The sequence below is a fragment of the Eucyclogobius newberryi genome, unplaced genomic scaffold, assembly GCF_026437365.1.
Source record: "Eucyclogobius newberryi isolate DKJ021-1_F unplaced genomic scaffold, fEucNew1.0.hap1 SCAF_1, whole genome shotgun sequence".
NCBI lineage: Eukaryota > Metazoa > Chordata > Actinopteri > Gobiiformes > Gobiidae > Eucyclogobius > Eucyclogobius newberryi.
The window spans coordinates 15393094-15415943 of NW_027315723.1; the positions used below are offsets into that span (position 1 = coordinate 15393094).

A 22850-nucleotide genomic window follows, 5' to 3' on the forward strand; every position below is an offset into this window, starting at 1 on the left:
TGGCCAATCCAGTGCAAATCAACACAAGTGTCAGTCAAATGTGCTGCTCCGCCGCACAGAGACCGTAGCACGTGGAATAAAAATATGGATAACTTTTGATGCCCCGCCTGTGTAGATGATATTTCCCAAAGTAAAGCTTGATCGAGCTATTGCCCACGGAGGAGTTTGTTAAAGTGTGAAGCGTAAATGTGAACATTTCAAGGATTTGGCGTTTTTCCCATTTGTGACAGTATATTTGCAGCTCTACGGCAAAGAGACCGTACCACTTAAAATCAAAATATGACTAACTTTTGATGCCCCGTTTGTGAAGATGATTTTCCCCAAATATGGGCTTGATCGGGCAATCGCCCTAGGAGGAGTTTGTTAAAGTGTGAAGCGTAAAAATGCGGTGATTTGAGCGATTCTACAATTTTCCCATAAGGATAACATGGGATGTTTCTGTCAACGCTTCGGTTACGCCGTACAAAATATGACTTTGGCTCTCATACTTTTATGATCAGGATGGCAAATTAGAATTTTGTTCAAAATATCATGTCATTTGGAAAAACTCTATTGTTTATAGGCCACTCTGAAGGCCAAATAGTCAGAATTCTGGGAAACGTTGCCGGCTCCGTCGCACAGAGACCGTAAAAGTTATCCTTAAAATTTGGATAAATTTAGATGCCCCACTTGTCTAGAGGACGTACACCGATTTTGAGGTTCGTGGGCAAAACGCACTAGGAGGAGTTCGTTAAAGTGTGAAACATAAAAATGTGGATATTTGAGAGATTTTGCGGTTTTCCCATAGGGATAACATGGGAGGTTTCTGTCATCGCTACGACTACGCCGTAAAAAATAAGGCATTTGTCTGATTGGCTTTTTTGATCGGGACGCCAAAATAGAATTTTGGGTAAAGTTTAGAACATTTTTGGTAAAACTAATTTTTGACCTTCAATGTTAATTTCAAGGTCACTCTGTAGGGGGCGCTATCGCGCCCATTTCAATTTTGTCATCATAAACTGGTCCAAACTAGAAAGTTGAACAACTGATTCAAATTTGGTCCTAATCGGACTCGTTTTGATCAAATGGGAGCAATTTTTAGATCTGCAATATTCCAAAATAAGTTGTCCAACTTTGCGGCTGCGCCGCACACAGACCGTAAAAGGTATCTCAAAAAATTGGATAACTTTAGATGCCCCACTTGTCCAGAGGACGTCCGCCGATTTTGAAGTCGGTGGGCAAAACGCCCTAGGAGGAGTTCGTCAAAGTTTGACGTGAACAAAATGGCTAACACAGCGTGTTTTCATTTTCAAAGGAAGATGGCGGCCATAGGGTAAGTCTGGGGGCGTGGTCACAATGATTTTTTTTTTTGTCCTCACGAGAGGAATGCGTGTCCCGAATTTCGTAGCTTTACGACAAAGTTGACCTCGGGGCGTCTCCCATAGGCGCAATGTATTTTGACTTTTGTCGGTGGCGCTGTCGCACCATTTTTTGACGAAAAAAAAAATGGCCCTGAAAAAATCAAATTTTTCGCCGATTCTGAATTTTGGGCAAAGTTTGGTGAGTTTTTGAGCATGTTCAGGGGGTCAAATTAGAGCTCAAAAAGCAGAAGAACAAGAAAAATAATAAAAATAAAAATAATAATATTTTTAGCAAAAACAATATAGCCGTTTCCACTATAACAACAAATTATACATCGTTTGAAAGCTCTAAGCCTTCCCGATGCCGCCATGGGGTGTAATCATCATTACGAGCGCTTACGCGCTCGTCACTCCCTATTCCGTCGGGATGCCCCGCCCACTCCCCATAGACTTCCATTGATTTGAGCAGATACAAGCATGGCCCATGCCTGCGGCATGGATTCTCGCGTACGGGACGATGCCAGGAGGGTTTTTGGAGGAATGCAGCGCTTCGCGCTGCTGTTGTCAACAATTAGTGAATGGGCTACGCCCATTCACTAATTGTTGACTATTTCTGTCATAGCAGGAGTAAGTATGCATGATCCATGCCTTCGGCATGGGCTAGTTCACTGTACTTGCCAGGGGCGACGGGGTACCAAACATGCGGGCTGCGCCCGCATGTTTGGTCAGACAGTTGCAACGCTGCCGAAGGCAGCGTTGCGGGAGCAATAGGCCCTCCGCCCTGCTGGGGCTCGGGCCTAATAATATTCCGATGCGAAAACAATGTTTCCCATTTTTCAAATATCATAAACTATACATTTTCGGAAAGCGCTCGCGCTTTCCTACCTCATGGTGTGGGTCCCTGGTCACTGACGGGTACTTTCGATAATTTTGAGTGGGCTCCGCCCACTTTGTGTTTTTGGCCCTCTATACAGTAATAATGTTCAATTTTTGCATTACATGCTTATATGCACGGAACATGCAAGAGATGGGGAACGTATTCGTGAGCTACTTAGCGCAAATGAGTGCTTTATATGGGGATGACGACCGCGAAGCGGTCGTCATCCCAATGTAAAGTGCTCGTTTAGTGCGAACTTTTGCACGGGCTTCGCCCGTTTACAACGGTAATGTTCCATTTTCCTACAACTAATTAGTATGCACGGGGCGTGCATGAGTGGAGGAGTGCGTTAGTGAGTGTTTGGAAGTGGGCGAGCGCTTCGCGCTCGATTTCGTGCGCACTACGTGCGCACTTTCGCAGCCGTGCTTCGCACGGCCTTACGAGATTAATAGGCCTCTCGCCAGCTTGTGGCGCTCGGGCCTAATTAAAGCCGCAAGCGGCATCCAACGGCCCTCGCGGGCCGCCGGCCTTCCGACTCTGCTCTCTGCATTTTACAGAGTTGGCGCTAACGCAATTGTCTAAGAACTAAGACAGTGACACATTGGACATGTTCAATGCTGTGCTTAACCAGTGCAAATGAAGACAAATATCGGTCAAATGTGCAGCTCCAGCGCACAGAGACCGTGACACTTGGAATAAAAATATGGATAACTTTTGATGCCCCGCTTGTGTAGATGATTCTCCCCAAATATGAACTTGATCGGATAATCGCCCTAGGAGGAGTTTGTTAAAGTGTGAAGTGTAAAAATGTGGTCATTTTAGAGATTTTGCGGTTTCCCCATAGGGATAACATGGGATGTTTCTGTCATCGCTACGGCTACGCTTTACCAAATATGACTTTGGCTCCCATACTTTTATTTTGGGGATGGCAAATGAGAATTGTGTGCAAAATGTCATGTCATTTGGAAAAACTCTTGTTTATAGGCCACTCTGAAGGCCAAATAGTCCAAATTCTGCGAAAAGTTTGCGGCTCAGCTGCACAGAGACCGTAAATGATATCCATAAAATTTGAATAACTTTTGATGCCCCACTTGTCTAGAGGAGGTACATCGATTTTGAGATCGGTGGGCCAAACGCACTAGGAGGAGTTTGTTAAAGTGTGAAGCGTAAAAATGTGGTGATTTGAGGGATTTCGCGATTTTCCCATAAGGATAACATGGGATATTTCTGTCATGGCTACGGTTACGCTGTACAAAATATGACTTTGTCTCTCATACTTTTATGATCAGGATGGCAAATTAGAATTTTGTGCAAAATATCATGTCATTTGGAAAAACTCTATTGTTTATAGGCCACTCTGAAGGCCAAATAGTCAGAATTCTGGGAAACGTTTGAGGCTCCGTCGCACAGAGACCTTAAAAGCTATCCTTAAAATTTGGATAACTTTAGATGCCCCACTTGTCTAGAGGACGTACACCGATTTTGAGGTCGGTGGGCAAAACGCACTAGGAGGAGTTCGTCAAAGTTTGAAACAGAAAAATGTGGATATTCGAGAGATTTTGTGGTTTTCCCATAGGGATAACATGGGATGTTTCTGTCATCGCTACGACTACGCTGTAAAAATTAAGGCATTTGTCTGATTGGCTTTTTTGATCGGGACGCCAAAATAGAATTTTGGGTAAAGTTTAGAAAATTTTGGTAAAACAAATTTTTGACCTTCAATGTTAATTTAAAGGTCACTCTGTAGGGGGCGCTATCGCGCCCATTTCAATTTTGTCAGCCTAAACTGGTCCAAACTAGAAAGTTTAACAACTGATTCAAATTTGGTCCTAATCGGACTGGTTTTGATCAAATGGGAGCAATTTTTAGATCTGCAATATTCCAAAATAAGTTGTCCAACTTTGCGGCTGCGCCGCACACAGACCGTAAAAGGTATCTCAAAAAATTGGATAACTTTAGATGCCCCACTTGTCCAGAGAACGTACGCCGATTTTGAAGTTGGTGGGCAAAACGCCCTAGGAGGAGTTCGTCAAAGTTTGACGTGAACAAAATGTCTAACACAGCGTGTTTTCATTTTCAAAGGAAGATGGCGGCCATAGGGTAAGTCTGGGGGCGTGGCCACAATGATTTTTTTTGTTTGTCCTCACGAGAGGAATGCGTGTCCCGAATTTTGTAGCTTTACGTCAAAGTTGACCTCGGGGCGTCTCCCATAGGCGCAATGTATTTTGACTTTTGTCGGTGGCGCTGTCGCGCCATTTTTTAACGAAAAAAAAAATGGCCCAGAAAAAATTAAATTTTTCGCCGATTCTGAATTTTGGGCAAAGTTTGGTGAGTTTTTGAGCATGTTCAGGGGGTCAATTTAGAGTTCAAAGCGATGAAGAACAAGAAAAATAATAATAATATTTTTAGCAAAAACAATATAGCCGTTTCCACTATAACAACAAATTATACATCGTTTGAAAGCTCTAAGCCTTCCCGATGCCGCCATGGGGTGGAATCATCATTACGAGCGCTTACGCGCTCGTCACTCCCTATTCCGTCGGGATGCCCCGCCCACTCCCCATAGACTTCCATTGATTTGAGCAGATACAAGCATGGCCCATGCCTGCGGCATGGATTCTCGCGTACGGGACGATGCCAGGAGGGTTTTTGGAGGAATGCAGCGCTTCGCGCTGCTGTTGTCAACAATTAGTGAATGGGCTACGCCCATTCACTAATTGTTGACTATTTCTGTCATAGCAGGAGTAAGTATGCATGATCCATGCCTTCGGCATGGGCTAGTTCACTGTACTTGCCAGGGGCGACGGGGTTTTCGAAGGAATGCAGCGCTTCGCGCTGCTGTTGTCAACAATTAGTGAATGGGCTACGCTGCCTTCGGCAGCGTTGCGGGAGCAATAGGCCCTCCGCCCTGCTGGGGCTCGGGCCTAATAATATTTTTAGCAAAAACAATATAGCCGTTTCCACTATAACAACAAATTATACATCGTTTGAAAGCTCTAAGCCTTCTCCATGCCGCCATGGGGTGGAATCATCATTACGAGCGCTTACGCGCTCGTCACTCCCCATTCCGTCGGGATGCCCCGCCCACTCCCCATAGACTTCCATTGATTTGAGCAGATACAAGCATGGCCCATGCCTGCGGCATGGATTCTCGCGTACAGGACAATGCCAGGAGGGCTTTTGGAGGAATGCAGCGCTTCGCGCCGCTGTTGTCAACAATTTGTGAATGGGCTACGCCCATTCACAAATTGTTGACTATTTCTGTCATAGCAGGAGTAAGTATGCATGATCCATGCCTTCGGCATGGGCTAGTTCACTGTACTTGCCAGGGGCGACGGGGTACCAAACATGCGGGCTGCGCCCGCATGTTTGGTCAGACAGTTGCAACGCTGCCTTCGGCAGCGTTGCGGGAGCAATAGGCCCTCCGCCCTGCTGGGGCTCGGGCCTAAAAATAATAATAATATTTTTAGCAAAAACAATATAGCCGTTTCCACTATAACAACAAATTATACATCGTTTGAAAGCTCTAAGCCTTCCCGATGCCGCCATGGGGTGGAATCATCATTACGAGCGCTTACGCGCTCGTCACTCCCTATTCCGTCGGGATGCCCCGCCCACTCCCCATAGACTTCCATTGATTTGAGCAGATACAAGCATGGCCCATGCCTGCGGCATAGATTCTCGCGTACGGGACGATGCCAGGAGGGTTTTTGGAGGAATGCAGCGCTTCGCGCTGCTGTTGTCAACAATTAGTGAATGGGCTACGCCCATTCACTAATTGTTGACTATTTCTGTCATAGCAGGAGTAAGTATGCATGATCCATGCCTTCGGCATGGGCTAGTTCACTGTACTTGCCAGGGGCGATGGGGTACCAAACATGCGGGCGCAGCCCGCATGTTTGACAGTTGCAGACAGTTGCAACGCTGCCTTCGGCAGCGTTGCGGGAGCAATAGGCCCTCCGCCCTGCTGGGGCTCGGGCCTAATAATAATATTTTTAGCAAAAACAATATAGCCGTTTCCACTATAACAACAAATTATACATCGTTTGAAAGCTCTAAGCCTTCCCCATGCCGCCATGGGGTGGAATCATCATTACGAGCGCTTACGCGCTCGTCACTCCATTCACAAATTGTTGACTATTTCTGTCATAGCAGGAGTAAGTATGCATGATCCATGCCTTCGGCATGGGCTAGTTCACTGTACTTGCCTTCGGCAGCGTTGCGGGAGCAATAGGCCCTCCGCCCTGCTGGGGCTCGGGCCTAATTATTCCTTTTCTGCTGCTAAATCGCTGGATAGCCGCAGTCGTGGTCACGTGGGAGGTCGGTTCAGACCAAAAAGTCCAGGGCCGATTTGATTGTCCCAGGCCTGCCCTGGATACACACTATTTAGCTTGATATCTATATGTGAGCTGTAATTCTCATATCGCTTAAACAAACATGATTTGTATGAATAGTTGCTGGTTTTCTCTCCAGTCTGAGCTCTATGCAGACGCTTCAGGGCGGCTCATTCATTTGTTCCGTTTCTCTCTCTCTCAGTTATTGCGCAAAACTCGCCTGCAGACGGTCATAAATCGCCGGTAAAGATGTTTTTCACGCCGCGGGCCGAGCTATCCTTTATCCAAATAGACTTCCCAGCGCTGCATCAAGTTTATTCAAGCATCAAGCTGCGAGAGAAATGTCCTGGCCCAGCCTCTGTAACACGACTGGGCGCGGATTGGGAAAGATTGATTTAACCGGAGAGTGTGTTCACTAAGAGGCATCATAGAGACAGACATTTATCAGAGAAACGTCGGAGAGAACAGGATGAGACCTGGGGAAAGGGAGACTTGGGTTTATAGGCGGAGTTTGTCTCCATCTAGTGGCAAAATAGAGATGCTGCATTAAAAACAATGAGAAGCTTTAGTGGTGTTTGTGCAAGTAGGTTGTAAGTGATGGGTAATAAGGCAGTAGGCTGTTAGTAGTTGTAAATAGTAAGGCAAGGCATGTTTATTTGTAGAGCACAGACAGACACAGAGTGATTCAAAGTGCTTTACATAACAGGAAAATATGCACTACAAACACAATACCAAACATAAAAAACATAAATATTATAAAATTGACAGAAGTAGAAGTGCAAACGTTTTTACATCTTCTGAATTAGTTTTATTTATTTGTTGGTTATTTATTACTTGTCTCACTTATTTAAAGAATGTCCTTTTTCATTGATGCCCCATGAGTTGTAGAAAAAGTGAGATTTACATTTGAAAAATACATATAGCGCAAAGAAATTTTAACTTTTGGATGTACTGACTTTCAGTGTTGAAATATCTTGGCACTTACTGTCAGTCTAATCTCTGTGCTACGTGTGTCTATGGAGATGTTATTGCTTTGCCTAGAATGTTCCACAGTATGTTAAAAGAGCCACGTTTAATGCCATACTGTGGAACATTCCAGGAAAGCAATAACATAGCATAGGTGAGAGTCATGTTACACACTTTATTATTCTATTATATTATTATCATATTATTTTGGTTGGTGTGAAAACAGAGAAAAGACAAACGTCTTTGGGTTGAATGTCTTTATACAGGAACAAAAAACATATTTTCACAAACAAACAACATATTTAAATAAATAGGTTAAATATGTACAACATTTACAGGGGAGTGGACCTTCAATATGCATGCAGATCAGATCTCAACATTTAGAGTTCATCAAGTAAACAAAGGAAGACGGCATTTCTTTTTACATTGTCTCATTAGAGAGAAAGAAAAATATGTGCAAATGTTGAAAAGTCTCCCATATCTCTTTTGCAGTATAACTGAACTGAAACACTGCATTTAAAAATAAATATTTGTATAGTAAGTACTGAAAAAGTTGTTCTGATTGGTTGACTGGTCCCAGTGCTTCTTGGTGATTGGCTAATGGGGATGCTTCTTCCAACTTGGTCCTGTTTAAAGCATTTTAATAGATTTATTATTGTACAATTTAAATAAAGAAAAGGTTTGTTCTGTAAAAAACACTTCTGGACCATCTATTTTATTTTATTTATCTTTTTTTATGACAGGTAAACCAAACAACTATCCATCCATCCATTTTCTACCGCTTGTTCCCTTTCGGGGTCGCGGGTGACTGGAGCCTATCCCAGTGACTTCGGGCCTTAGGCGGGGAACACCCTGGACAGTGGCCAACTTGTCGCAGGGTTAACCAAACAACCAAACAACTAAATATATTTTATCAAATCTATGTTGAAAACCTCCCGTAGACAAAGTGTCGAAACATCCTCACCTGTTTGGCGAGTGCAGTTGATCGGTTTCACACTTTTGGCTTGAACGACAGAGCAACTCGGAGTATAGAAAGTCTCAGTCTCGGACTCTGACTTATACCTGGACCAGGACTCAAACTCGGACTTGGACTTGAACCCGGTCTTCCTCTGGACTCTTTGTAGGACCACTTTATACTGACAGGAGAACAACAACCCCGACAGACTAACAAAATCCTCCTACAAAATATACAAAGATCAAATTAATATTAGAGTTATAATATTCAAACTACAATTAAAAGTGAATATATTATAAATATGTGGTAAAGTTTATACCTCAGTTAAAGTTTTCTCCATTTGTTTTGTCAGGTTGTGGTTGCAGTGTTCAGGACCCCACTGGATTTTGTAAAATTGCACCATAGGATCTGAAAAGGCATTTGACCCTCAGTGTTACTTGTTATTTTGTCAATGTAATATCTTTGCTGACAAATACAAAAAACCCTAAAAGAAACACTATGTCCCTTTTCTGGTTGAAGGTTCAAAACGTGTTTTTGCTTTGCCTAGAATGTTTCACAGTGTGGCATTCACCCCCTGGGTTATTGGAAATATTAAAAGAACACATATGATACATTATTTGTGTTGTTATTGGCCTTTCAGCCTCTTGAGTATCTCTGCTTTAGCATCTCATGGGATAGAACTTAATATGTATCTACAGAAAGCACGTACATTAGTTTACATCAGTCAGGCGTTCCCTCATCAGGATTGGTGTTGACACTCCATCTACTGGAATCACCATGAGGAGAATGTTAATGTAGCATTCAGTTGTACTAAACGTAATATGAAGGTGAAAATGCTCAGAACGAGTCTGTCGATGATTTATGGACATGAAAAGCACAGGAAACATCCATATTCATCCTTTGATGTCAAAACTAAGAAATTTGAGGCTCAGAGCCAAAGGAACTCATAAACAGGATTAAGGTAACAAGTGTGACTGAAATACAATTCCAGGTGTATTTTTTTTTTATAAGGGAACAATGTATAACATGGTTAAAATACTTGAAACTTTCAAGGCAAAGCAATAACATCTCCACACAGAAAAGTGATATAGTTCACAGATTTGCATCTTTAAAGTTTTGCCTTTACCTTTTTTCCAGTACAGATGAACTCTGAGCTGTCCATCCTGGTAAAACGGAGTACCCACATTTAAGAAGGATTCCGATGGAGACAAGCGGACGGCGGGAGAACTGAAGGCTGAGGGAAGTTCAAATAAGTTATATACAGTGAGATTTGAATCTGTAGTCTGTATCATTCCAAGACCTTTTCACAAGAAATCACCCAAATGAAAAACCATAAATGTTTCTTTCCCTGATCGTTTCATTTTCCTGCTGTGTGTATCCACTCACACCACCAACTACTGCTCCTGCTCAGCTAAACACTCGAGGAATATAGGAGGTTGGGAGGGCATCTGACACAGGGATATTACTTACTATAATGCGTGCTGAAATGGATTGTAGATTTTCTGGATTTGAGCATATTTTGTCTCCAGAACGAAACGGCCTGAACCTCCACTGAGTAAGTCCTGTTCTGACGCAGGCTGGAGAGTGACAGGGAGGGCTGAAAGGAAACACAACGAGATGTAATAATCAACCCAGGTCTAACCCAGGTCTAACCCAGGTCTAACCCAGGTCTAACCCAGGGCTAACCCAGGTCTAACCCAGGTCTAACCCAGGTCTAACCCAGGTCCAACCCAGGTCCAACCCAGGTCTAATCCAGGTCTAACCCAGGTCTAACCCAGGTCTAACCCAGGTCTAACCCAGGTCTAACCCAGGTCCAACCCAGGTCCAACCCAGGTCTAATCCAGGTCTAACCCAGGTCTAACCCAGGTCTAACCCAGGTCTAACCCAGGTCTAATCCAGGTCTAATCCAGGTCTAACCCAGGTCAAACCCAGGTCTAACCCCGGTCTAACCCAGGTCTAACCCAGGTCTAACCCAGGTCTAACCCAGGTCTAATACAGGTCTAACCCAGGTCCAATCCAGGTCTAATCCAGCTCTAACCCAGGTCTAATACAGGTCTAACCCAGGTCCAATCCAGGTCCAATCCAGGTCTAATCCAGCTCTAACCCAGGTCTAACCCAGGTCTAATCCAGGTCTAACCCAGGTCCAATCCAGGTCTAATCCAGGTCTAACCCAGGTCTAACCCAGGTCTAACCCAGGTCTCACCTCTCTAACAGTTTTCCTCCTCTTTTTCTCAGCTGGTCTTGACTTGATCCCATGTTTTGGTTTCTCTGAGGTCCAGCTCCAGGAGACTGAGTAGAACTGGACCGGGATTTGCTGGTCCAGACGGGAGTCCTGGTCTGGGTCTACAAGGGGCTCCCAGGTGATGTGAGCTGCGGCGGACCTGCCCGGACCGAAGCTGAGGTTGGCCAGTCTGAGGTCGGAGGGGGGCGGAGGAGGAGTGGGCTCTGGGAGAGATCAGGAGGAAAAGGAAAAAGAAAGAAAGTGTTTGAGGTGTTCAGATTCTCTATTGTTTCAAAGCTCAACATATTTTCTGTCAGCACAAAGAAACAAAAGAAATAGTTTTTTCCCAAAATGATATCAGATTGTTGGCGGTTGAATAAGATTAATATGGCAAGGGAACAAGCGGTAGAAAATGAATGAACTATGAGGTGAGGTACTTCTAAAGCCACAGCTGCCCTGGGGCAGACAGGACTCTTTAAAATGAATTATGCTGTTGAAGTGGTAAATGCACCAGTCGACTACTACTACCTGGTCCCAAACTCTCCTTGGCTACAAAAGCCCCACCACCCATCCAACCTCGCCTTTCACCTGGTATCTCCCATAGCTAGGATGCACTGGGTCTCAGCTTTGCCGGGACTTATTGTCACATTAAAAATCAAACCAACCCGGGGCCCTATGTAAAAAGAGCCCCCCCTAGTGCTATTTCTGTAGTCACATCATCACACAGATGGAAAAACAAAATGCGAGTCAGGCCCAATCTGAGAAATGTGATTCATATTCCCTGTGAAAAGATAAAGCCCAGTCTCACTGAAACTAGTCTGAAACTTGCTGTGCTAAATGTCAGATCCTTATGTAACAAATCTCTCTTAATTTATAATTTTATTTCTTCTTATAATCTTGATTTTATGTTTTTAACTGAAACATGGCTTGACAAAAACACAGGAAATGTAGTTCTGATAGAATCTGCTCCACCCAACTTTAAGTTTGAATCTGAAACACGAGAAAACAAAAAAGGGGGTGGAGTCTGTGCTGTCTTTAGAGATGAAATAATTACCCGCAGGTTGTCTTTTGGGGTGTTTTTATCATTTGAGTATGTATCCTTTAAAATGGAGCTAAAACGGTCTCCATCCATTCTCTTCATTGTTTTATACAAGCCTCCCCGGCACTGCCAAAGTTTTATTGATGATTTTACTGAGATGCTTTCAGTTGTATGCACAGACTTTGATGGTTTGGTCATTACAGGTGATTTCAACGTGCATGTTGATAATATTTGTGACAGAAACGCTAAAGAGCTTGATGCTGTCCTTCAAACCTTCAGTCTTACTCAGCATGTGAGAGGCCCCACTCACAGCAGAAGGCACACTCTAGATCTCATAATTACTAAGGGGGTCAATATTTCAAATGTTAATGTGGTCGATGTTGCTCTGTCTGATCATTTCTGTGTCTTCTTTGACCTGTCTGTTTCACCCAAACCTCCGGTTGGTCCTGCAGTTGTTCAGAGGAGACACATAAGTGATGGCACAGGTGCACTGTTTATGGAAATGATAAACTTTGAAAATGTCTCATGTTCTAATGTAAATGATTTGTTGAACTCTGTTACATCTAGTGTTTTGAATGTTCTGGACACCATCGCCCCTATAAAGGCTAAAATGGTTAAAAATAAGCAGAAGGCGCCGTGGAGAAATGATGATTCGGTCAGGGCACAGAAAAGGGAGTGCCGCAGGGCCGAACGGAAATGGGGCAAGTCAAAGCTCCAGGTTCAAAAAGAGATTTACAAAGAAAAGCTGAACATGTACAACCTAATCTTATGTAGAACTAGGGAAAGATATTTTTCTGAAATAATTGGAAGCTGCAGTAACAACTCGCGTGTCCTGTTTGCCACAGTAAACAGATTAACAAACCCTCCAGCTCAGCTGCCGTTAGAACTCATTTCCACATCCAAGTGTAATGAGTTTGCATTATTCTTTAATGACAAAGTTCAGGGCATTAAAAATGCTATAAATCCCACAATGCAAAAAATTACCCTAAAACCACCAAGACACTTAGAGCTAACTCACTTTGCACCAGTAACTGACAAAACTGTCCAGGAGATCATCACCAGTCTGAGTTCATCTACATGCTGCCTTGATGTGTTACCCACCAGATTTCTAAAGTCTGTGCTGAACAGTTTGTTAGCACCATTCACTCACATAGTTAACATGTCGCTTCAATCTGGAACATTCCCAATGTCTTTGAAAACTGCGGTCATAAAGCCTCTCCTAAAGAAGAGCAGTCTTGATGCCGCAGTACTGAGTCATTACCGGCCCATCTCTAATCTGCCATTTTGGTCGCAAAGTCCTTGAAAAGGTTGTTTACCAACAGCTCACAGATTTCCTCTTAATAAACAACTCATTTGATGTTTTTCAGTCAGGTTTTAGACCTCATCACAGCACTGAGACTGCTCTTGTCAAGATGACAAATGACATCCGCCTGAACACTGGGATCCTCTTACAGAGACTAGAGGACTGGGTGGGCATCACTGGCACTGCCCTAAACTGGTTAAGGTCCTATCTGGAAGACAGGAAGTACTTTGTTGAAATTGGTAGCTGTGTCTCAGACCACATGACCCTGACCTGTGGAGTGCCCCAAGGGTCAGTCCTGGGTCCCCTTCTGTTCAACCTCTACATGCTGCCGTTAGGTCAGTTGATACGCAGTGAAAATGTGTCCTATCACAATTATGCAGACGACACTCAGATCTATGTTTCACTATCGGCAGGTGACTATGGACCAGTAGATTCACTCTGTCACTGCATCCAACTGATCAGTTTGTGGATGCAAAACAACTTTCTCCAGCTGAACTCAGACAAGACTGAAATAATCGTTTTTGGCCCACAGAAACAAAGAGAAAGTGTTAGCGGTCACCTCCAGAGTCTCGCTCTAAAACCTACAAACCAAACTAGAAATCTGGGGGTAATAATGGACTCAGACTTGAACTTTAATAGCCACGTCAAATCAATAACATCAGCAGCTTTTTACCATCTAAAAAACATTGTCAAAATCAAAAATATAGTGTCAAAACCAGATTTAGAGAGACTTATCCATGCGTTTGTCTACAGTAGATTAGACTGTAACGGCCTGCTCACTGGCCTCTCCAAACGAGCTGTAAAACAGCTGCAGTACATCCAGAACGCTGCTGCTCGGGTCCTGACTAGAACCAGGAAGTATGACCACATTAGTCCTGTTCTCAGGTCTCTGCACTGGCTCCTGTGGCTCAGAGAATAGACTTTAAAGCAGCTCTGCTTGTGTACAAGTCTCTCCTTGGCCTAGCACCAAAGTACATCTTGGATATGTTAGTGCCATATGAACCATCTCGGACTCTGAGGACCTCAGGGACCGGCCTCCTGCAGGTGCCCAGAGTCAGGACTAAACATGGACCGGCCTCCTGCTGGTGCCCAGAGTCAGGACAAAACATGGGGAATCTGCGTTTCAGTTTTATGCAGCTAAAACCTGGAACAGTCTTCCTGAAGATGTGAGACAGGCTTCTACTCTGACAATGTTCAAATCTAAGCTAAAAACGGTTTTGTTTAGCTGCGCATATGACTGAAAGGATTTTTTCTTTGCACCCTTCTCTTTTGTTTGTGATTTTATTAGTTTAGAAAATCAGTTGGACTGATAATTTTTAATTTAGTTAATTTTATTGTATTTCTGTTTCTGTAATTTCTTTGTGATTTGAATGCATTTTTCCTGCTGTGAAGCACTTTGAATTGCCTTGTGTATGAAATGTGCTCTACAAATAAACTTGCCTTGCCTTGCCTTACTGCAGGTGTTCTTCTTATTGTAGTACTAATACTACAGGGGATGCTACAGGGACGTTTTCTCACAATTAGATACATATTATTGATATGATATTTATATGTTTTAGGCCTCAGGAGCAAAACCAAATGTTTTGTCCTTTATTTTTTGGTAATTAATAAACATGAGTATAACAGTTAGGAGCTATTTTTGTATGTACATTTTAGGTTGTCACAATAAACGTGCTGGAGGAGTATGACTACTACTAATAATAATAATAATAATATAATGAAAACCCTTTACTGCAGTACTACCTCTACTGGAGTGCACGTGTCGGCTGGGAGAAGTGAAGCCTCTGGTCCCCTGGGAGTTCACCGCTGCCACTCTGAACTGGTACCAGCGCCCGGGTCGAAGCTGGGTCAGGAGAAGTGGGGTGGTGCTCTGCAGAATGAAATATATATATAAAGATTTATTTTAAATGTAACCTTCCTTGGGTGGTCCCATACAGTTTTCAAGCTTGGGTCCTCTACCAGAGGCCTAGGGGTTCTTCAGTATATTTGCTGTTCCTGCACTACTTTTTTGACCGAGATGTCTGATATTCCTGGGATCTGCTCAAGTCATTCCTCCAGTTTGGGGGTCACTGCCCCAAGTGCTCCGATCACTACGGGCACCACTGATACCGTCACGCTCCAGGCCTTCTCCAGCTCATCTCTGAGGCCTTGGTATTTCTGCATTTTCCTTTTTCCTGATGTTGCCATCACTTGGTATTGCCATGTCAACCACAACGACTTTCCTCTGCACCTTGTCCACCACCACTATGTCCAGTTGGTTCACCATTATCATTTTGTCTGTCTGTATCTGGGAGTCCCAGAGGACCTTGGCTCGGTCGTTCTCCACCACCTTTGGAGGTGTTTTCCACTTTGTCCTTGGGGTCTCCAGCCCGTCCTCTGCACAGATGTTTCTGTACACTATGCCAGCACCTGGTTATGGTGCTCCATGTATGCTGTCCCTGCCAGCATCTTACACCCTGCAGTTATGTGCAGGGACCTGATGGTCTCAGGGCCCCCTTTGCACAGCCTACACCTTGGGTCTTGTCTGGTGTGTAGAGCTGGGTTGAAATAATCGATTTTCCGATTTTTAATCGATTCGCATATTAATGACCGATTATCGATTCGTACGTCCAAAGATCTTTTTTTTTTTTTTTTTTTTTTTTAAATTAAAATTCTTTTCTACTTTTCCCTCAGTGAACTTCAATCTACCTTCAAGAAAGATAATTCAGGACTCCTGGATTATCTTTCTTGAAGGTAGATTGACCCTTAACCTTTTCATCAGTCTTCCAGCCATCAGTAACTACCAATACTTGTAAGATTTGCTGTTTAATATTGATATAATACTAGTTTTAATATGTTGCTTCTCTACACAGTCATGAAGTGAAGGAAACGGTTCAAATACATTTTTCATTTTTATTAACATTAACCCCCGGATCGAATCGAAATCGGATCGAATTGGAAATCAGATCGGAGCGAATCGGATGGGATCTGAGAAATCGGTAAAAAACGATTGTGAAACGTAAAAATCGGAATCGAATCGATTCTTGAAATTTGAATCGAAACCCAGCTCTACTGGTGTGGTAGATCTGGGCCTCTATTGATCTGGTGTTCAGGGCCGGCTCCTGTGCTGCCATGATCAGGGCCTCTGTCCTTCAGACCGGCTCTTTCTAACCATTGGTAGGATTTTGTGATATCAGTCACTTCAGTTATGTTCCGGTGGTACATCCCATGTAGGGGCTTGTCCTCCCATGATGCTCCCTCCAGCACCTCATCCTCTGTTCCCCATTGTCTGAGACATTCACTGAGCACGTCATCTGCAGGAGCTTTGTCCTTGATGTACTTGTGGATCTTGGGTGTTTCATCCTGGATAGTGGCTGTAGGTAGTGCACCTATATCTAAGTAAAAGTAGAACTGCAGAAATATTAGAGATAAGACTTATCCCCACCTGTGCCACCTCTTCCCAGGGGGTGGCGCTGTCCTCGCTGGGTTGGATGCCATAGTTCCACCTCCACTGCAGAACGTAAACTACAGGATCAGCAGAAACGTTGAAGCGAGACGACCAGCGCACCTCCATCTCCCCAGACGCCTCCTCCTTGAACAACAGCTCCTTCCTGGGCTTCAGAGGTACTCCTGCAGGAGGCAAATAACTAACTTAGTTATTTGACTAACTGACTAACTTAGTAAGTGGACTATAACAGAACTAAACCAGGACTAACTCTGGACTAACCCTTGTAAGTCTCGTCTGGACTCTGGCAGGTGCGACCACAGCCATTGAAACAGCATTTCCTGGTCTTGGGACAGTCCTGGTCTTGGTCACAGCTCTGAACACACGCGGCGTCAAAACCTTGGGCCTGGTCTGGATTTGGGCATTGACCCTGCTTCAGAGTGAGGGCGGAGACCAGGAAGTGACAACTGCCCACGCACTCCCACGGCATCATGGGAAATTTTGTCTGTAAGGGAAAGGGTAGAGGTGGAATATATATTACTACTACTACCAAACAATTAAAAAAGCTAAACCAAGACTAAACCAGGTGAAGACTTTCTTAATTTGAATCTTATCATTTATAAGTTTCTAAATGAAATTTTTAAAACAATTATTTTCTCATGATTTAAATATCAACACTGTAACCTTTGCCTTAAAATGTACAACTATATTATTTTTTTAATAGCACCTATGTCTAATGGAATTGAATATTGTGCATATATCTTTTTTTAACATTAATAACAAGGAAAGTCAAATTGTTTTTTGTGTGAGTGTTAATGAGGCTCACAAATATATATTATGTGACATTAGTGTGAAATTACAGCAATTCGTAGCCAGTAATGTACTGTTTAAATTGCTATTTTACGGAGATGCACTGATTTACCTGACACATCTGGTCACAGCTGCTCTTTTTCTTCATTACCCATGACTCTTTGCAGGGCTCCAGGCACTATCCACAACACAACATAATCACATTTAGAATCAAACATAAAAAAGAAGCATTAGCTGACTTGTTTAATTCTGTTTAAGTTCTCGTTTAGTCCTGGTTTTGTATAATTCATGTATACTATAGTGCTTATAATATGATTATTTTAAATGATGATTTTAACCTGCACATAGATAACCTTTTAGCCCTTGATGCAAATGATTTTTTCAATGTTCTTAATCACATAGATTTCACACAGCCAACTCAAAACAGAGGACACACCCTAGATCTTGCGTTGTGTTTTGTGTGTTTTGATCTTCAGTATAACTCAAAGTTATTGAAAAAGCTCAAACTAAAAGTAGCTTTATATTTTGTTTAAAGACAGAATACAGTTGGAGTCAGCAGCCTTTATGAGTTTTCTGGGTTATTGGGACGCTCTGCCTGCTCTTTAAACATGTTGGACGCTGTATCACTCACTCCCCGCACATGCACAGACGTCTCCACTGGTAAAGTACATTCATTTATAAACGGGACCATCCTGTCTCTTCTCATGCAGACAGCTCCATCACAGCTGCATACTCACTACAGTCAGTGTTCCAACACTGAGTTTGATAATAAGCATTCTCCTTCCCTCTGCTTGAAACCTCGGGAATTCAAACTCTCATTAAAAGGATTGGAAAGGACGTATATTCTTCCACTGAGAGACCACATTGTGTTTTTTATATATTGTTGAGGAAAAGTGTGTTAATTGTGTTAATGTATATGCTGTATAATTATGCACAAGTGGTCCCTCTTGGAATTGAGGCGTACCAGTGTTTGCAGACCACTTCATGGGGAAGATAAACACAATCAGATGTGATCTATTCCTTTTAACACTTTTAACACTCTGAATCTTTGTCTTTACCTGAGGAAACACTGGACACTTTTTCTTGTTAGTGTTTTCTCCCGCCAAATCTTTTAAATTCCATTTCGACATCATTTTTCAAATCCTTTTAGTCATCTTTTAGCTTTAAAAAATGATGAATTGCTCTTCTCACGAGTTCTGTCTTTCCTGATGATTTTAAAGAGCAATTTAGATTTGAAGAATTTTAACAAATAGCCCAGAACCACTTTTTTACATATACATACTGGTACATACAATATATCACATGATATTCTTGAGGAATCTAGTTCAAGTGCAAAATTCTTCTTGATTTAGTTTTAGTTTTGTCCCACTTGCTTCCTGTTTAATCCTAGTCCATTTTTGTCCTTGATCAGAACCAATTTTTTTTATGTTTTTGTGTGATTTAGTCCAGCCTTAGTCCTTCGGTCGTCTTTGTCCAGCTCCTGCTTTAGATATGGTTAAATCCTAGTTTAATCCTAGTTTAATCCTAGTTTAATCCTAGTTTAGTCCTTCTTTAGTCCTGGTTATTCTTTATTTTTATTGCTTTTTATTTTTTCCTGTGCACAATTGTATTTCAATAAATTATTTCTGACATAAATTCCTTGTATAACCATAATCATGTGGTCCATTATAACAACATTGCCCTACAGCTTTACAGCAGTCTGACATTATCTCAAAAATCTCCGCCAAAAGCTGCTAAACCAGGATTAAGAATGTCTCTCATTTCAGATTATAATCTCTCTGATGCTCGAGATGGCTGGATTTGTCAAATGGACTTTTCAGCGCGAGGCATTTCAATTTGTCACAGAGACAGCATCTTTGAAAACTCAATCTGAGATAAATGTTGCACTTTTAGGCTTTTAACATATCTGTATATAGGTCACGGTTATATTCATGTTACTGAATTGAAGATATGGATATATTGCTTTGTTTGTCATTAAATGTATTTTTGTTTATAGAAATAGGGAGCTATAACAAATAAAACAATCATCAACACATTTTCCTCATATTAAGTATCACAATTGAAGTCTTATTAAAATTCATTTTTAATCACTGACATCTTCCTCCTGAAAAAAGGATTGTCTGTGGACCTCTGCATTAAAAGACCCAGACTGATCACTGACAACAAGAAGTAATTGGGTCTATATTAAATTGTATTTGGATTAATTGCACTGATCTAAACATGAATGCATCACGTTTTTATACATGAATAAATACTAACAGTTTATTGCAAGGGTGTTTACTTTTATAGACAAGCTACACTTACCGTTGCACTCTGCTTGGAACTCTGAAACCAGTCCAAAGACCTGTTGTTCTGTAAGAAAAGACAAAAAAAGAAAAATATTAGCATTTGGTAAAATCGTCACATGTTCTCTGTCAATTACTCTTTCATGATTTTTCTTTTTAAAGTTGGCAATAGAATTATACTTAATACTCGTCTTCAACATTAGCTCATTAGAGAACAGGGATTGTTTGGTTATAGACATTGCTGCTCAAATAAGTTAAGATCTATGGTTAAAAACAAGTAGAAGTAAATAAATAATGCTGCTGAGAAAATGTTGAACTTTGTGACCGTTTTGGAGTGTATAGTATAAACCATGTAAAACAAGTATTGATTCCCTTTTAGACCTAATTCTCCCTGCACTTTAACCCTATGATAAGCACACAATGCTGCGTATAAGAGTACAACAGTGAGCAGTGGTGACAGTAGCATTATCAGTCGATAAATAACTGGAGCGTGAAAGATCAGGCCGTTCAGTTCAACAGAAGCACTTTAACATATCAGGAAAAGTACTCAATACACTGCACTTAAACTGTAATAGAATTTATTTTTATCCAGATTCAGTTCACAGATCACGTTTTAAACCAAGACAGAAGAGAAGACTGAAATATGAACTAAACTACAGCGTAAGCAGCTTTAACGTTTAGTTCTCAAGCATAACATATCCATTCTTCTGCCTCGTGTATTGAAAGTATTTATTTGCTTACTCAAACTCACCGTCTCTCTCTCGACACTCAAAGATGACCCCACTGTTCAATATTTGTGAACAGACACGTGTTTAACATTGATCATGGCAGCAAATGAGCTATAGATTAGACTTTTCTCTCAGTGTGCCTGTTGTAATGTGCAATTTTGTTTAATACTATGCAAAGAAGTGGAAATGTTCTTTTTAGTTTTTTGCTGTTCGCTCTGATAATAATGTAATTTTACCTTTTTTTATTGCCTATACTCAACTCCAACTTTTTCTTACAAAAAAATGAACTGAAAGTCTGTGATCGAAATGACAACAAAACAAATTCAAAACATAAAATAATTAAAAAGAATTATCTAAAAAATCAAGAAGAATAAGAGTAAGAGTAATAATAGAAAAAATAAAGAGTTAAAGATGATTTGCTGTATTCTAACAATGTTGGACAGTGGGGAAATTTAGAAACTGAATAAAAATCTAATTATACAGGATTGAGCTGGAGAGAGGGTCAGTTTTCTGTGGTAGAATTGACCTTTTAACTGTGAAATGCTGATGTTTTTCCTGCTGGTTTATGTTTCATATCTCTGTAAATACTGGGCATTTAGCCACATGAAACAAAAACTAGCACAAAGTTTAGTATAAATCCATTTGAATTGATTCATGGTATAAAAAGTTTAGTTTTTTTCCCACAAGAGCTTCAGAAAGTCTCATTCATGATTGTTGTCTACTGAACAGACTTTAAGATATGAGATTAATATGGCACGTTTGTGGAGCCACTTAACTTAATGCGGTTCATTTGTGATATTTCTTTAAAAACAGTAAATTGTCTGTCACTGCCCTATGTTTGAAATTATGACATCAAATTCTTGAATATTGAGCACACACAATTAGCAACGTCCTAAAAAATCCTCCTCGTTTTGTTTCACAGTGGGAGCAGTAATAGGACAGTCAGAGCAGAGCCTGAAGCGCTAACATCTGAACACGGGTTATATAATCAAAATAATGAGCTCCAGAGAAATGTGGACCACTCTCCATGAAAACACATTTCACCTCTGCATTTGGTTCAATTACTAAATGGAAAACATGAAACTAAAATGGGATTATCATTAATATTTTATAATAATAGGTCAAATTTGTTCTGGTTAAAACTATAACCTTCAATTTAGTCCTAGTTTGATCCACCATGATTTTGTTAGACCTGATTTATACCTTAATCCTTCTGTGGTCTTAAAAAATATAGCATTTGGTCCCGATCGAGCCCTGGTTTAGTTTTTGTTTAGTCCTGGTTTATTCCTGCATATACTTTAGGATACTCCCGTTCTGCCCTGATGTCGTTTCGATTTAGGTTAAACCTTGGTTTAGTCCTGTTTAGCTCTGGTTTCATTTTGGTTTTGGTTTGGACCTGGATCAGTCCCTGGTAAAGTTCTTGCTTAGTCCTTGATATAATTTTGGTTAAGTTTAAATTTGGGTTTAGTCCTGTCGTTTTGGTTTAGTTACTGACCCTGATTCAGTGTTTAGGTTTAGACCTGGTTTAAACCTGGTTTGGACCTGGTTTAGACCTGGTTTGGACCTGGTTTGGACCTGGATCCGTCCCTGGTTAAGTTCTTGTTTAGTCCTTAATATAGTTTTGGTTAAGTTTAAATTCGGGTTAAGTCTTGTCATCTTGGTTTAGCTTCTGACCCTGATTCAATGTTTTGTTTTAAACCCGGTTTAGACAAGGTTTAGATCTGGTTTGGACCTGGTTTAGACCTGGTTTGGACCTGGTTTGGACCTGGTTTGGACCTGGTTTTGACCTGGTTTAAATCTGGTTTAGACACGGATTAGACCTGGTTTTGACCTGGTTTAGATCTGGTTTTGACCCAGTTTAGACCCGGTTTAGATCTGGTTTAGATCCAGTTTAGACCTGGTTTAAATCTGGTTTAGACCTGATTTAGATCTGGTTTAGATCTGGTTTAGACCTGGTTTAGACCCGGTTTAGATCTGGTTTAGACCTGGTTTAGACCCAGTTTAGACCTGGTTTAGGCCCGGTTCAGTCCCTGTCCCCTCACCTGTGTTCCTGGCGTGAGCAATCCGAGGCACCTTGACGCACAGCGCGCTCTCGCCACGCTCCCGGAGCACGCGCCGTCCTCATCCTCGTGCCTCTGCGGGTGTCTCCCCGCGCGGGCCCCGGATGTGCAGGAGGAGAGCGCGAGGCACAGGTACAACCACAGACACGCGCGGGACATGACAACGCGGTATCCACGGGATACGGAGTGCGGAGGATGCGCGCGGGTCTGACGCTGGTCCAGAGCGCGAGAGGGTATGATATACGGAGAGGGAGGAGCCAGGGCGCGAGGCGAGCGCACGTGAGGAGAAGTCAGAGAAATGGGGCTGCCAGAGGATGCTCCAGTTTTAGTTCTCTTTTTTGTTTTTGGAACATAGTTTGTACAGTGTTACGATTTGGAGAAAAGTTCAAACCTGTATTGGGCAGGTCTGTTGTTGTTGTTGTTGTTGTTGTTGTTGTTGTTGTTGTTGTTGTTGTTGTTGTTGTTGTTGTTGTTGTTGTTGTTGTTGTTGTTGTTGTTGTTGTTGTTG

General features: G+C 42.0%; 1 protein-coding gene across 1 annotated transcript; it reads right to left on the reverse strand.

The window, feature by feature from the left end:
- Positions 1-7998: 7998 nt before the first annotated feature.
- Positions 7999-22568, reverse strand: anos1a (anosmin 1a). The gene is made up of 12 exons (XM_072434246.1): positions 22325-22568; positions 19574-19621; positions 17382-17447; positions 16742-16964; positions 16460-16644; positions 14779-14905; positions 10676-10917; positions 9943-10069; positions 9599-9706; positions 8792-8880; positions 8482-8695; positions 7999-8143 (listed from the first exon to the last, which is right to left on the reverse strand). The coding sequence occupies exons 1-12, from the start codon at positions 22499-22501 to the stop codon at positions 8115-8117; spliced, it is 1635 nt and encodes a 544-aa protein (XP_072290347.1). The 5' UTR covers positions 22502-22568; the 3' UTR covers positions 7999-8114.
- Positions 22569-22850: the final 282 nt, after the last annotated feature.